At 40.7% G+C, this 14,984-nt stretch overlaps 1 protein-coding gene across 7 annotated transcripts in view; it reads left to right on the top strand.

The window, feature by feature from the left end:
• The window catches only part of psd3l (pleckstrin and Sec7 domain containing 3, like), a 118,996-nt gene that overhangs the window by 32,032 nt on the left and 71,980 nt on the right, over positions 1-14,984 (top strand). For 3 of the 7 annotated variants that reach the window (XM_053645400.1, XM_053645406.1, XM_053645404.1), the window contains one exon: positions 13,029-13,223. In XM_053645400.1, the coding sequence (XP_053501375.1) occupies positions 13,029-13,223 (195 nt within the window). Of the gene's footprint in view, positions 1-672; positions 784-13,028; positions 13,224-14,984 lie in introns of all 7 variants that reach the window. The other 4 variants (XM_053645401.1, XM_053645407.1, XM_053645403.1 and 1 more) reach the window with 3 other exon arrangements.

Here is a 14,984-nt window from a genome sequence, read left to right as displayed (position 1 = left end):
GTCGAGTATTTTAAAACAGCATTAAAATGGTTAAAGTCGTGTTTATTGTGGAGGATAAATGTGTTTGGGTCGGTTATTTTGTTGTTGTGGGGAACTTTTTGTCGGAGTTTTTTTTTTTTTTTTTCCCAGATGTGCGTCAGAAAACATTTCCCTCAGTGTGTTTACACACAGGGTTTTCACTGTGTCTCAGCTCTGTCTTCGATTATAAGATCAGTTATAGTATCAAAGACGATTTTAAAATAACAATAAAACACTGTCCAAATTCTACCTTTCCCCAGTTTTTAAGATAATAATTATAAAAATAGATTTAATTGTTGTTTGTGTGTTGCACTTTTCCAGAGCATTACCTCACACATCATTGAATAAAGCTCTTGTTTTAGTTTATGCTTAAAACTGCAATTAAACTCGTCCTGTTTCTTTACTTAAAACTCATAATCTTGGTTTATGGTGTAAGAGTCTGTGTGTTGACACAACATTTCTGTCTTGAACCCCATTTGTGTTCTGAAACTAATTTAAAACTAAGCTAACTCTGTTTTTGCTTGATAGCCTGTTTTTTGTGGGACACCTCATGCAGATACCTTGCGAATGCTAATTTGACACACAAGGGCAATGTAGTGTTAGTATATTTAAATAAACACATTTTCATCCATCTATTGATTCCTTCATCTTCAGTAAGCGGACAAGGTTTATCCCGGACAAGGTTGTGGTGGATCCAGAGCCCATCCGGGAACGCTAGGTGTGAGGCAGGAATACACCCTGGATGGGACATCAGAATATCACCAGGTGCGCACACATTCACACCTAGGGGCATTTTCGTGTACCCAGTCCACCTACTGATATGTTTTTTGAGGTGGGAGGAAACCCATGCAGACAAGTGATGGTTTTTAATATTTTGCGACACTGTATTGAAGTGGAGGCAGAGACAAAACAGTAGATGATACGTAAGGAATAACACACAACAGGAGCTAATTTGTCTCGTAGACGTCTCTCTGGAAAATCAAGCAAACGCCGCAATATTCTGAGGAGCTTGCAGTTTAAAAAAAATAATAAATTACCGCAGATTTTGAGCCAGGACGTGTCATGTGACGTCCTCACAACATGCGTTCAGCCAAAGCTCTCTTCGATTCACATGCGTCGAACATGAGTACAGCTAAAAGGCCTCATTTACCAACAAGCGTCACTGAAAGACCGTGCAAAACAATTTTGTGCAATTACAATTTCGCAAATTTCCGCCAAAAAAAACCCACAGAAAACTCGTTGCATCATATATTTTGAAGAAGAAAAAAAAAACGCAGCAGCAAAATCGAACATTTTTGCCCGCAGGAATAACAAGAAAAGTCTACGGACTGCGCAGCATTAAATCGAACTATTACTTGTTAAAGTGTACAACATGCCAACATTAATAAATCAAACATTGTAATCATTGTCAAATCACTGTGGTGTAACGCACTCCAGACTGTGTGGTTATACGAAAATAATCAGGATGGTGTGATTCCCTGAAGTGAATATTTTTGAATAACTGCATGGTCTGGAGTGTGTTATTCCACTTAAACCGGAGTGATTTGCCAACGATTTCAGTGGTGTTACCACCCAGAAGTGGATCATCTTTGTATAACTGCACGGTCTGGACTGCTTTACACCGCAGTGCTTTGAAAATGAATGACACGACGGCCATCTTAACAGTTTGTAGTTATGATTTTAACGTTGTGGAATGTTCAAGAAACCTCTGGTGTTGGGGGTTCAAGTCCCACCTCCGCCCTGTGTCCGGAGTCTGTATGTTCTCCCTGTGCTTTGGGGGTTTCCTCTGTGTACTTCAGTTTCTTCCCCCAGTTTAAATACATGCATTGTAAGCTGATTGGCATCTCTAAATGGTCTGTCGTGTAGGAAATGTGTGAGCGATTGGGCCTTCCAATGGGTTGGCACCCCCTTTCCCTGTCTTGTGCCCCGAGTAACCTGGGTTCGGGGACAGGCTTCAGGCTCCCTGCGGCCCTGTGTAGGAAAAGCAGTACAGAAAAAGGATGGATGGTATGTCCAAGAGACACCTTACTTCCTGTTATAACGTGTTATAGCCATGATAAACAGTAATTCCCTCATCTCTCTCTCTCGCTCTCTCTCAAAAAGCTCAGGTTGTCATTTTACTAAGAAACCAGAAAACACAAATTCCTCTGTCCTGAAGACTGGGAAGCTTTGTGTTGTACCTTGATTGATTGTTTAAAAGTGCTGACAATCAAGACTCCTTCCATAAATGCTAAATAAATGTGTCTTAACCAAAATGTCACGACATCAATGATCATACGTTTTTCTTTGTTAAAAAACACTTTAAAAATCCATTTATTAGTCGTACATTACCCGGAGCGTTTGCCGTACAAATTCCGGTGAATGAACTGTTATTATAGAAACACTAACGTATTCTAGTGACCGCATTAATATAAACCTATCATTCACGTTACAGCCAGAGCTACAGGATGAGCCATGTGGTTATACCAAAATAATTCACAGCTTCTGACCAAGAATTCAACCACACCGTGGTGTAAGTTAAAATATAACAGGCCCATGTGCCTGTCAATAGTCGTGTCCATCACAGTACTGTATTAGCACTTAGATTTGCTAAAAATTAATAGACAAGCGTTGCAAAGTAAAACGATAACATAATGGATGTCTATATAAGTATGCAGGTTTAATTTGTGGTTGTTTCTAAGCTCTGTAATGGTTCTCTGAAGTATCTTTATGCAGCAATGATAGGTTTGTCATCTCTAGCACAAACTTCTATTGAGCTAGCTGGATGAAATGAAGCTCCTGCTCTTCATCTGAACCGAAAGTAGCTTTTCCTCTTTTTGCACTCACTTCACTTGAGCCAAAGTTAAAGTTTATTTAGGCTAAAATGACAGGGTGTGTACGCGCTCTGGCTAACCCTATTGTAATGTTCTATTTATATTCCCAGCTGACCTACTCTCTTTTTGCACATACCCACATCCAAAGCAGACAGAGAGCTGATCCACTGCATAGATGCACAGGTTTTGTTTAAGGACAGCCTGAACGGTTTATCATATATATATATATATATATATATATATATATATATATGCATCGTTTGGGTTTTCTCTCACTGACCCCAGTGCATTTTTTTCATGTGCATGGATTTGTAATGTACGGTAACTAGTTTTACTTTGTGTTAAGTGGATTTTGCCCAGCTAACTTGTTTGTTACGCAATATATAACAACATGGTCATTTAGCTTGAACTTGATGATGTATTACAGTTCACTGGCGGTTGCTTTAGCTAAATATATAGTTCCCTATAACAGGAGCGTATATAGTTTGCACATCCTCTTTAGTGAATGAAGAAGTAATTAAGTCAAATGGGCATGTTTTTTCCCGCTTGTTCATGAAGAATGCAAAGTAGAGATGGGTGTGTTGAGTGTGTAATTTTGAGTCATGTATTTAAACACATTGAAAACGAGCAATATCCCTGTTTAAAATCAACACTTGGGTCTTTGCATCGAATTCTTTAGTAAAATACATCCTGAATGACTTGCAGTCAATATTTTAGATGAATATTTCTTATACCACACTCTGGTCTGAATACATGTTAAAAACGTGTACTGCACAGGTAGTTCCAGTCAGTGTAATCACTGTTCTAAACGAATGCGCTGCATATAAACAACTGTAACCATAGTAACATACAGTTACAGTAGTTAAACTGCACACACAATCTCTCTCTCTCTCTCGCGTGTGTGCACTCTAATAACTGTTTATCATAATTCATTCAAATAAATGTAATATTATCACACTACTTTATCCCTGTGTATGATTTAGAGTGGGCAGAATATAAAAATAAATATTATAGAACAGAATATTATATAAAATAACTAACAAAAATGAACCATTGTATTTATCCTTTTAGTCAAATTTTGCACCACTTGGCGTTGGGTGGTTCTTTGGTTCCACATCATGCATTAAAATCGTGTAGCACACACCTAGCCATGGATTATCCCTTCCTCATATGCAGTGCCCTCCACTAATATTGGCACTCTTGGTAAATATGAGGAAAGAAGGCTTTAAAAATAAGTCTTTTATTGTTTAACCTTTTCATCTTTTGTACAGAAATTCACAAAACTACTCTGCTCTCATTGATATCAAACAATTGCAAACAACACAGGTTTATTCCCAAAAAAAAAATCGTATAAAAATGTGTGCAACAATTATTGGCACCCCATGAATCCATGTGAGAAATATATTTGACGTATATTCCCATTGATGTTTAACATTTTTTAGTACACCTGGGTGAATGGGAACAGGAAATTGTTCAACCATGACTTCCTGTTTCACTGGGGTTTAAATATGAGGTAACACACAGGCCAAATTCCCTAAGTCATTCATAACAATTGGTAAGACCAAAGAATATAGCTGTAATGTGCTGCAAAAGGTTGTTGAGCTTCACAAAATGGGAAGTGGCTATAAGAAAATAGCACAAGCACTGAAAATGCCCATTTCCACCATCAGGACAATAATTAAGAAGTTCCAATCAACTGGAAATGTTACGAATCAACCTGGAATTGGACGCGTGTCTGTATTGTCTCAACGCACCGTGAAGAGTAGGTTCGAGTGCCAGACACTACTGGAACTTCAAATGGGATCGGGTTCTGTGGTCAGATGAAACCAAAATAGAGCTTTTTGTCAATAAACACCAGGTGGTTTTGGCACACACAGAGAGGTAGCCATATGGAAACGTTCCTCATGCCCACGGTTAAATATGGTGGTGGCTCTTTAATGTTTTGGGGCTGTTTTTCTGCCAGAGGACCTGGACATTTTATGATGCATGGCATCACGGACTCTATCAAATATCAACAAATATTAAATGAAAACCTGACTGCCTCTGCTAGAAAGCTTAAAATGGGCCGTGGTTGGATCTTCCAGCAGGACAATGATCCAAAACATACATCAAAATCAACACAAAAATGATTTACTGACCACAAAATCAAGGTCCTTCCATGGCCATCCCAGTCCCCTGACTTGAAAACCTGTGGGGTGAACTGAAGAGGAGAGTCCACCGATGTGGACCTCGAAATTTTGACGGATCTGGAGAGATTCTGTATGGAGGAATGATCTCAGATCCCTTGCCATGTATTCTCCAACCTCATCAGGCATTATAGGAGAAAACTCAGAGCGGTTATTTTGGCAAAGGGAGGTAGCACAAAGTGTTGACTAAAAGGGTGCCAATAACTTGTTGCACACCTATATTTAACACAGATATTTTTTTAATAAACCTGTTTGCAATAGTTTATCCATGAGAGCAGATTATTTTTGTGAATTTCTTTGAACAAAAGATCAAAAGTTTAAACAATAGACAATTTTTCACAGCTTTCTTTGCTCATATTTACCATGAGTGCCAATATTATTGGAGGGCACTGTAGCTGCATTGCGTTCTGGAACTGTTATTTCGCTTGTTCCTACGTTCCTCTGATCTGATTCCGCTGTAATGAACATTTTGGCACATCTAGCTTCATTTTCTAGTCACATTTTCCTGCTTTGCTGTAAATGCCCACCTAGAGATAGAATAGAATACATGGTCAATACTGTCATCTGTGAAAATGTGGAAGTGGTTTTATTTTTTTATTTTTAAAAAAAGCCTCACACTGCATGTCACATTATGACTTGTCAGTATTTCAGGAACTTAAAGTGTTCATAATCTCCTCCTTTCCATTATTTCCTTCAGTTTTGCTTGTTTGCATAGTAACCATGAGTCAGAGTGTGAATGTAGTGAGGTTCACTTAGCACACCGTCATACACTGCTTCTGAGAAACAGGGATCGGAAGGCAATGCGGAAACATTTCCAAGCACGGTATGTCCTTGAATGGAGCTGAGGTCATCTTTAATATCCTCTTGTCCTCATGAAGGAGCTCCTGACTGCTGTCTCACTCACTGCCATGCTTCACACAGTAATGCCGTGTCCCTCGGAGAGCCAGGAAGTCTAATGATCCATCCACTTCTGATACTCCGTTCATGTTTCGCCAGCACAGAGCCTATAGGTTCCTAGTACACTTTATTTACGTATGGTCCGTTTATTGCTTTTCCATGCTATGAGTAATTCACGTTGTTTTGAAGAGGACAGACGGTTATGCAGTGTGTGTATGGAGGATGTTTTGCAGAACAGGTTCATCCACACGCATGCAAATCTACCCTATGCAGAATTATTGTTCTTCTCTGCAAATTGAATTTAAATACCATTTGGTTAAAAGGCCTTCTCAGTGCTTTATTTGTGCTTATGCTTCCTTATTATTGTTTTTTTTTTTTAAATATATATATATATATATTGGGGATTTAGAATGAAAAGAATAATGTAATAATCACACTTTATAAGCGTTTGGTGTTATTTACTAGGACAATCACAAGGTGGTGCTGTTGTGTAACCTTAGTTCTAGGAACCTCACGCTTTCCAATAGTTCACTTGTCGAAAGAAATATGCCAATACTTAAGGATCAGATTGTTTTTTTTCTTTTGTGAGGAATGCCAGTTAAGTGCTATGAATTTATTAATATCAGTGTGTGTGATTGTATACAAGTTAAGAACTTTTAGTTAATGTTCAAATCAAATATCAGAATGAGGGGAAAATGTGGCGAAATATTTAATATGGTGAAATACTAATCGGAAGGTGGGCGTACGGTGGCTTAGTGGTTAGCACGGTCGCCTCACACCTCCACGGTCCGGGGTTCGAGTCCTGCTGGGGCCATGTGTGTGCGGAGTTTCATTCACCTCCCAGTGCATGATAGGCTGGTTGGCGTGTCTAAAGTGTCTGTAGTGTATGTGATTGTGCCCTGCGATGGACTGGCGCCCTGTCCAGGGTTCCCCGTGACCCAGTAAGCGGTAGAAGATGGATGGATGGACTAATCGGAAGGTTGTGAGTTCAAATCCGAGCACCACAAAATCTGCCACTGTTGGGTGGCAGATAAGCAAGGCCCTTAACCCTCAACTGCTCAGTTGTATAGATGAGATAAATGTAAGTCGCTTTGGATGAGAGCATGTGCCAAATGCCATAAGTGTGATCACTGACTTTAACCATGCCAGACGGGCTGGTTTGAGTATTTCTGAAACTGCTGGGCTTTTCACACACAGTAGTCTCTAAGGCAGCAGATCCTGGATCGACCAGCAGATCAGCAGATCAGCAGATCGACCTTCCTGAAGACTTTAACTCCAACCATAATCGTGCCCACCTGACCATCTAAACATCGCCTTAAGGAGCGCTTGCTCAACCAAAGCGGGTGTATTCGATTTTGTTTGGAGATGAAACCTGCAGGAAGGTCGATCTCTAGGAACAGGGTTGGTGACCACTGCTCTTGGGTTTATAAAGAATGGTGCCAAAAACATCTAGTGAGTGCTAATTCTATGGGCAGAAGCACCTTGTTGATGAGTGAGGTTTGAGGAGAATAGTAAGACTGTTTCAAGTTGACTGCGAAACTATGGTAACTCAAGTAACTACTCCTTACCACCATGGTGAGTACCAAAAAAAACCCTCTCAGCATCTCGGAACACGCCACACCTTGAGTCTGATGGGCTACAACAGCAGAAGACCACACTGGGATGCACTCCTGTCAGCATTGTACATGAATCTGGGGGGAGAGGTCAAATCTTCAACTGTCCAGTTTTTGCTCTTCTGGTCTTCTGCTGTTGTGCATTTTGAGATGTTTTTCTGCTCTCCACTGTCGTAAAAAGTGATGATTCGTGTTACTGTAGCCTTCCTGTTACCAGTCTGGCCATTGTCCTCTGACTTCGCCCAAAAAGGCATGTCAGCCTGCAGAGCTGCTGCTCATGTATACCGCTTATGTTGCCGAATCATTGAAAAAGTTTCTTTTAAAAAAAATTCTGTCTGAATAATTATCACCTCACTCGAGCTCCCATCTTAAGGAATAGCTTGGACACGTTTCCACTTATCATCTGAAGCGTGCTGAGTAATTCAGACCCACAGCCACCGGGAAATGAAGTGGCTCTGGTCGCTTTCGTACTAATGTTAGACGGGCGTCGTCACTCCTGCTCCGTTTCTCATCTCTGTGCCGGGGGGCTCGTCCTTAACTACTTGTCTAAGCTGCATTTTATCTATCGTTAGGATACATCTTAATGTCTGAGTGAGAGACGTCGAGTGGAGCTCGCTTCTCCTCTCCTGGTAGCAGGATGTCTCCGATGATTAAAACTCCACTGTTGCATAATGTCACTCTCCTGATTAGTTGTTCACTCTGGCTGGGTTAGAGCTCTGCGTGTGTGTGTGTGTGTGTGTGTGTGTGTGTGTGTGTGTGTGTGGGGTTGGAATAGTGTTACTGGCTGATGGACTGAATTTATTAAAGTGGGCATAATTAAATTCTCTAAATCTTTCTCTGTGTTGATTTGAGGTATCGGGTGAGAAGCATTGTCATGTAAACTTACTCTGCCACTAGTTGCCACTTCCTGAACTCACTATGATGGATTTGGCTTTACAGCATATCTGTTAAGTCTAACTGGGTGAGTATCAGTGACCCAGTTATGATGGACACAATGACAGTAATTAAGAAAAGTGACACTTTTATAAATGTCTTCATCGCCTCCTAGTGGCTGGCCACAGTGTGACGTTTAACCCCGCCCCAAACACATAATAATCATTCATTACACAATCATTTCAGGTTGCATCATGTTTAGTCAGTTTCTTCAACAGCTGTGTCTGTCAGTCATAAGCAGGGTCGGGAGGGTTACTTTAAAAACTTATTCAGTGTCGGTTACAAATGACTTCATAAAAAATGTGATCAGTAACGTAATCCAAGTATCACAATATGAAAGTAATGTAATCTGATTATTTTTGGATTACTTCAAGGTCACATGTAAATAAGGTCAAGAGAAAAGCAGTATGATCCCAAGTACTTTTCTTTAGAGCTTAAAAACATGTTCAATGTTTGGATTTGTTTTATGAAAATAAATAAACATCACATTACATCACAAATGTTAGTGACTATATTCTGGTTTTCCAAATACAGGACATTTTTCTTTTTCTTTTTTTTCCCTCTCTCTCTCTCTCGTGTCTTAGTAACATTCAAAACCATGTTACTGTAAATGCAGATTTTAATACGCTAAAAAAAGACACACTATTAGCATTACATAACAAATATATAAATAAATTATTTCTTTTGACTGTCCATGGAATAAAATAAAAATATCAGATGCCACGAGTGAACCTTCTTCCATCATTTGCACATTTGAACGGTCATGATCAATGCGAAAACATGAAATTAACTCTAGATATGGCCCTGGGTGGTGTTTCAACTCAGGACAGCTGTTATTTACTGTTATTGTTAAGCAACTGTTTGACACCGTACACAACAGCGCTTCGCTGAGAGTAGGCTAACGGTTGAAGGGCAGGAATTTGGCCAGTAGTTGCTGCAAGTCTTTTAGAACCTTTTAGAATCGGGGCGGCTGTGTCTCAGGTGGTAGAGCGGGTTGTCCACTAATCCTGGGGTTGGCGGTTCGATTCCCGGCCCACATGACTCCACATACCGAAGTGTCCTTGGGCAAGACACTGAACCCCAAGTTGCTCCCGATGGCAAGTTAGCACCTTGCGTGGCAGCTCTGCTACCCTTGGTGTGTGAGTGTGTGTGTGTGTGTGTGTGTGTGTGTGTGTGTGTGAATGGGTGAATGAGTGTAAAGCGCTTTGGATAAAAGCGCTATATAAGTGCAGACCATATTAGACCATAAGCACATCAAAAAGTTTTTGACATTGCAAACATTTTCTAAAATTTAGATGCTTTTTTTAAGGTTTGGAAAAGAGGACGTACGATCACCCTAACAAAAGCATTTCAGAGAACAATTTGTGGTGTTCTTCACAACCTTGCGTATTGGTAAACTGCGTGTGTGTGTTTGTGGTGTATGCTTGTATTCTGTGCCTGTATGGTGATGAAATGCACTATATGGCCAAAAGTTTGTGGACACCTGACCATGAATCCTATATGTGATTCTTTGCAAAACTGTTGCCACAAAGCTGGAAGCACACAATTGTGTGTGTGTGTGTGTGTGTGTGTGTGTGTGTGTATATAGATTGTCTTTGTATGCTGTAGCATTTCCCTTCACTGGATTTAAGGGGCTTAAACATGTTCCAGCATGACAATGTGCACAAAGCGAGCACCATGATGACATTGTTTGCCAAGTTTGGAGTGGAAGAACTGGAGTGTCCTGCACAGAGCCCTGACCTCAACACCACTGAACACCTTTGACATGAACTTCACCACCGACCGTGTACCAGGGCTCTTCACCTGACATCAGTACCTGACCTCTCTAATGCTCTTGTGGCTGCACGGGAACAAATTCACGATCCAAAAGCTAGTTAAAAGTAGACAATCATCAGCCGACACACGGTATCGGCCGACAAAGGCTATTTTTCCTGCTATTGGCCGATAGTTTAAAAACATCCGACGATCAGGGCCGATTGCATCCTGTCAATCAAAAGAGGGTGGGAAAACACATCGATTTCGTAAAGATGATGTCTCTTGTGTGGAATGATAATGAGTCTTTTATTGATCACGTGTACATTACAATACAGTGAAATTGTTTTCTTTGCATATCCCAGCCTGTCAGGAAGTTGGGGTCAGAGCGCAGGGTCAGCCATGATACAGCGCCCCGGAGCAGAGAGGGTTAAGGGCCTTGCTCAAGGGCCCAACAGTGACAGCTTGGCAGTGCTGGGAACCCCCGACCTTCTGATCAGTAACCCAGAGCCTTAACCGTCAAGCCACCACTGCCCCTGAATGATGACAAAACTGCAGTTTGTATGCTCTGTAAGCTCTGCACTGCTAAAAATTTTTACACCGGACGCCACAGCAGTTAAACGAGTCTCCCCTCCCCCAGCCGCTACTAGCACTGCTCGTTCTGAAGTAAAGCGCCAGTACACCGTTGAAAGATTTAAATGAAGATGAGTTGTAAAAAGGTATTTATTGCACAGAAAAATATTAGTAGAGTAGTATATGTCATATGTAGTTAATGTTAATGAGTTAATACCATCAAAAAAAAAAAAGTTGACATTATATATTACCAGTTTGGTGTCAATAATGAAGTAGAAATGCTTGTGTTTGTGGTGAGTGAGTGAGACTAACAGGAGGTTTTTTAGAATTCAGTCAATGTTAATATGAATTAATAACATTCGATAAGTTAAGAAATCTTACTTTAATCTTCAGAATTTGTGTTCATGTTAATTAGAGTAATGTGTTTTCTGTTTATGAGACCAGTCACCGTGAAACAACGTGTTGAAATGGAGAGAATAACGTTTTTATTTATTAAAAGAAGGCATAAAAGGCAGCACTAACGGTATCGGCCGACATCACTCTGAATAATCGGTTATCGGTATCAACTGAGAAATTTAGTATCGGTGCATCTCTAGTTAAAAGTCTCCTCAGAAGAGCGTAGGATATTATAACCGCGAAGGGGGACTTTATCTGGAATGCAATGTTCAGGAAGCACATAAGGGCGTGATGCTCAGGTGTCTACAAACTTTCGACCATGTAGTGTGTGTTCAGTATACTATAGCATTTTCAGTGTTTCACTGGTGAAGGCTTTGAGCTGCTGCTCAGCGGGATGCCCGTTCAAATTCCAGCATTGCCAAGCTGTTGGGCTTTTGAGCAAGACCTTGAACCTCCATCTGCTCAGCACGGTTGTAAGTCGATTTGAATAAACCCATCTGCCAAATGAGAAAATGTAAATGTAACGTGTTGTTGGGAGAGCTAAAAATAATGTGCGTTCACTTGCAACACGAGCTTTCTATAAGCATAAATGAGCGTTAGCATTTTTGTTACCTGTTTCTGGTTGAGAGTTTTTTGGGTTCACAGTGGTGCAGAAAGAGGCAGTAGACGTTGTACGCCATATCTATGTTATCATTGCCACTCTGTGTGGAAGATGCTTTTTATATAACCCCTCTATGCTTTAAAAACAAAAAAAAAACCTTCAGAGAACATTAGGAAAGCAAGCGCTATAGGGTCGTGACCCAGAACCGGGCCGTGGAGAACGGGGAAATGTCGAGTCTATATGCGATGCCACTGTATTATTTATTGCGCGTTTCCCATTTAAGAGCCACTATCCAAATTTACATTTCAGAAAACATCAGGTTCAGCTCATATTAACGTGTGTGAAACAAACACCCCTCGAAAGTTTCTTTAGTGGACGATGGCGACAACGCAGAGACAGCTGCTGATGAGAAAAAAGGGGGAAAAGAAAGCCGCCTTCAACCGAGAATATGATGATTTCATATCTAAAATACGGTTTTGTCTCTACTGGCAATTCACATGCTCACATGAAAATATTTTCAAAACGAAACCCGTCTGTGCAGTAAAAAAAAAAAAAGTTGGTGGTTAGATGTTAAAACCATAATGAACGTTCCTTTACGTTCACACTATCCGTTGTTACCCAGATGAGGACGGGTTCCCTTCTGAGTCTGGTTCCTCTCAAGGTTTCTTCCTCAGATCATCTCGGGGAGTTTTTCCTCACCACCGTCGCCACCGGCTTGTTCAATACGGATAAATGCACACACTTAAAATCTGTATCCTGTGTTTGTTTTTGTAAAGCTGCTTTGAGACAATGTCCATTGTTAAAAGTGCTATACAAATAAAATTGAATTGGAGACCCCTGCTATAGGGGGTTTGAAGATGCAGATTAAAACTTTAATTGATAATAATACTTATAGGTTTATAGTTGGTTCATTATTGATGATTTTGTTCTTATCTTTCTTTATCTAAAGCACACTCAAATATAGTTAAATAAAGATTTAAAAAAAAATTTACGTGTGTTTTTAAAATTTAAGTTGTGCAGTTTTCATCATCATTTTTTTTTTTTTTTTTTTTTTTTTTTACAAATTTGCTATTTTTCATAATTACTAATCTACTGATCATTTTCTTACTTGTATTGCTATTAGTCCCTGAAATTGGGAGTCAATGGACGGTCGTCCTGCATTACGTCGGTGCACTTAAACCAACAGATTCTGTGTTGTAGGATTAATGAATCATTTTGTTTTCCTTTGCTCTGTCTCTCTCTGTAGCAGCGATGAGGGGTTGAAAGACGTGCTGTCAGACTGGGACTTGGACATGGGCAGCACCGAGCGACAGAAGGACAGCACGGACACACTGAACAACGGGCACCGCAGCGACCAGGAGGCAGCACGACGCCTGGCCCGCCGCCTTTACCACCTGGAGGGCTTCCGGCGCTCTGACGTAGCCATGCACCTGGGCAAGAAGTGAGGAGATGAGAAAATTAAAAACAAACCCACTTTATTTTATTTATTTATTTATTTTCCATCACATTCCCTGTGACGTTTCGATTCGCCAGGTAGTGCAGTCACCTTCAAGAGCAGGCCAACGCCAACCTGCTGATCTGACACATTGACTCATTCAAGATGTTCTCACATACAGCCAGCCTTCCTCAGGTGCTACACACGACGTTCAGGAGCACGCACGCACGCACCACGTGTATAAACATACTAGCAGCCGTGTTTCCATCCGAGTTGCGCATTTGGGTAACTTATGCAAAAAATGTGGAATATTGCACGAAATATATGCGAATGAAGCTCCGTTTCTCCCTCCCCCACTTCCGGGGAAACTGGCGCAAGGTATCAATTGGAAGTTGTTGCAAGTGGGGATGCCACTCTGGCTCTTTTTTTCCCCCCAGTATAATAAATTACTTGCTCTTCAGAGCGTGCTGATGGAACGCTATCGTAAACCTCATATTATGTCACGATCGGAGGCGAATGCCTGATATTTGGGAGCAGAATCGTGCGAGACAGTTCTCGGGGGGTAATTATACCCAATCATTTCGATGACAGACTTTGGCTCAGGCGTTTCAGAATGACAAAAGCAACATTTTGAGACGCTGTGCGACGAGATTGGTCCGCTCTGCAACATCGTCCACTTCCTTACTCTTCTGTTTTATATGGACACCTGAGCCGCCCCAAACATACTTATACAAAAGTATGTATTCAGAAGAAGTCATATCCACTAAGGGAACATCGCGAGCATCCCTAGTTTTTGTGGTGCATTCTGGGATTTTTGAACGTTCCAGTGCACTGGAAGGATTTGTGAATGTGAGAAAACCCTTAAAATGGCCGACTCTCTGATCAGTGCCACGACTACAGAACTAAACTAGGGAGCTGATTGAGACACTGTAACTTGGCATTAGCAAAGTAAACGGGCTAACTCGACAAATTAGCCAAACTCACCTTGGCATGCTTTTTCAGATTAGATGGCGTTCAAGCCTCATTTTATACGAGTATTTGCTTACTCCAGCATAGCGAAACATTTTACTGAGATAAGGAGCGCTCATCAAGTTCAGCACTGCAGTCTGGTGGCTTATCTATCTTCAGATGTATTGTGTAGGTTACACTGAGAAGGTTACGCCAGATGACAAATCGGCACGATTCCTGCCCATCTAATGCAGATGAATTTGATTGGATGCTAAACTGAGCTCATTGGATTGATGTAATAGCGTCCAGTCACCAGCTGGCTGAGGGAAGGAGAAACCTTCAAGATTTTTAACGAGTACTTTGAAGATCTTAATTTAAAAAAAAAAAAAAAAAAGAGTAAAGAAAATAAAAGTATTGTTCTCTGATAGGTAATTATGTAAAAGCACTAGTATTCAGATTCAGTAACGTTTAGGTGCAGCAGAAATACATCAAAATACTACTTAAGCAGAGCAATGAATTCCAGTATTCAAAGGAGAGTAATATCAAGTAGTATTTATTGAATCGTATGCCAGACATGCATGACTTTTGACATACAATTGGGCAGTTATGTCATTGTCGTCACTGTTTTTATCAGAAGTAATGTTTAATAATGAAGGTTATTAAACAAGGCAAAGCTTTGTATATAGGTTGACTAGGCCTAGTAAGCGAGAGGTCAATGGCAAATCTTAAAATGTATTCTGGCACAAGCGATGGGCTGAGCTGGAGAATTCGGAAAGAAGTGCGAATGACGTAAAACCCCTTTAGGTTTCAGCAAGAAGA

This window comes from Ictalurus furcatus, chromosome 16 (assembly GCF_023375685.1).
Source record: "Ictalurus furcatus strain D&B chromosome 16, Billie_1.0, whole genome shotgun sequence".
In the NCBI taxonomy this organism is placed as follows: Eukaryota; Metazoa; Chordata; class Actinopteri; order Siluriformes; family Ictaluridae; genus Ictalurus; species Ictalurus furcatus.
The sequence above is the reverse complement of the archived record's forward strand: the minus strand, read 5'-3'. Positions and strand labels throughout refer to the sequence as shown.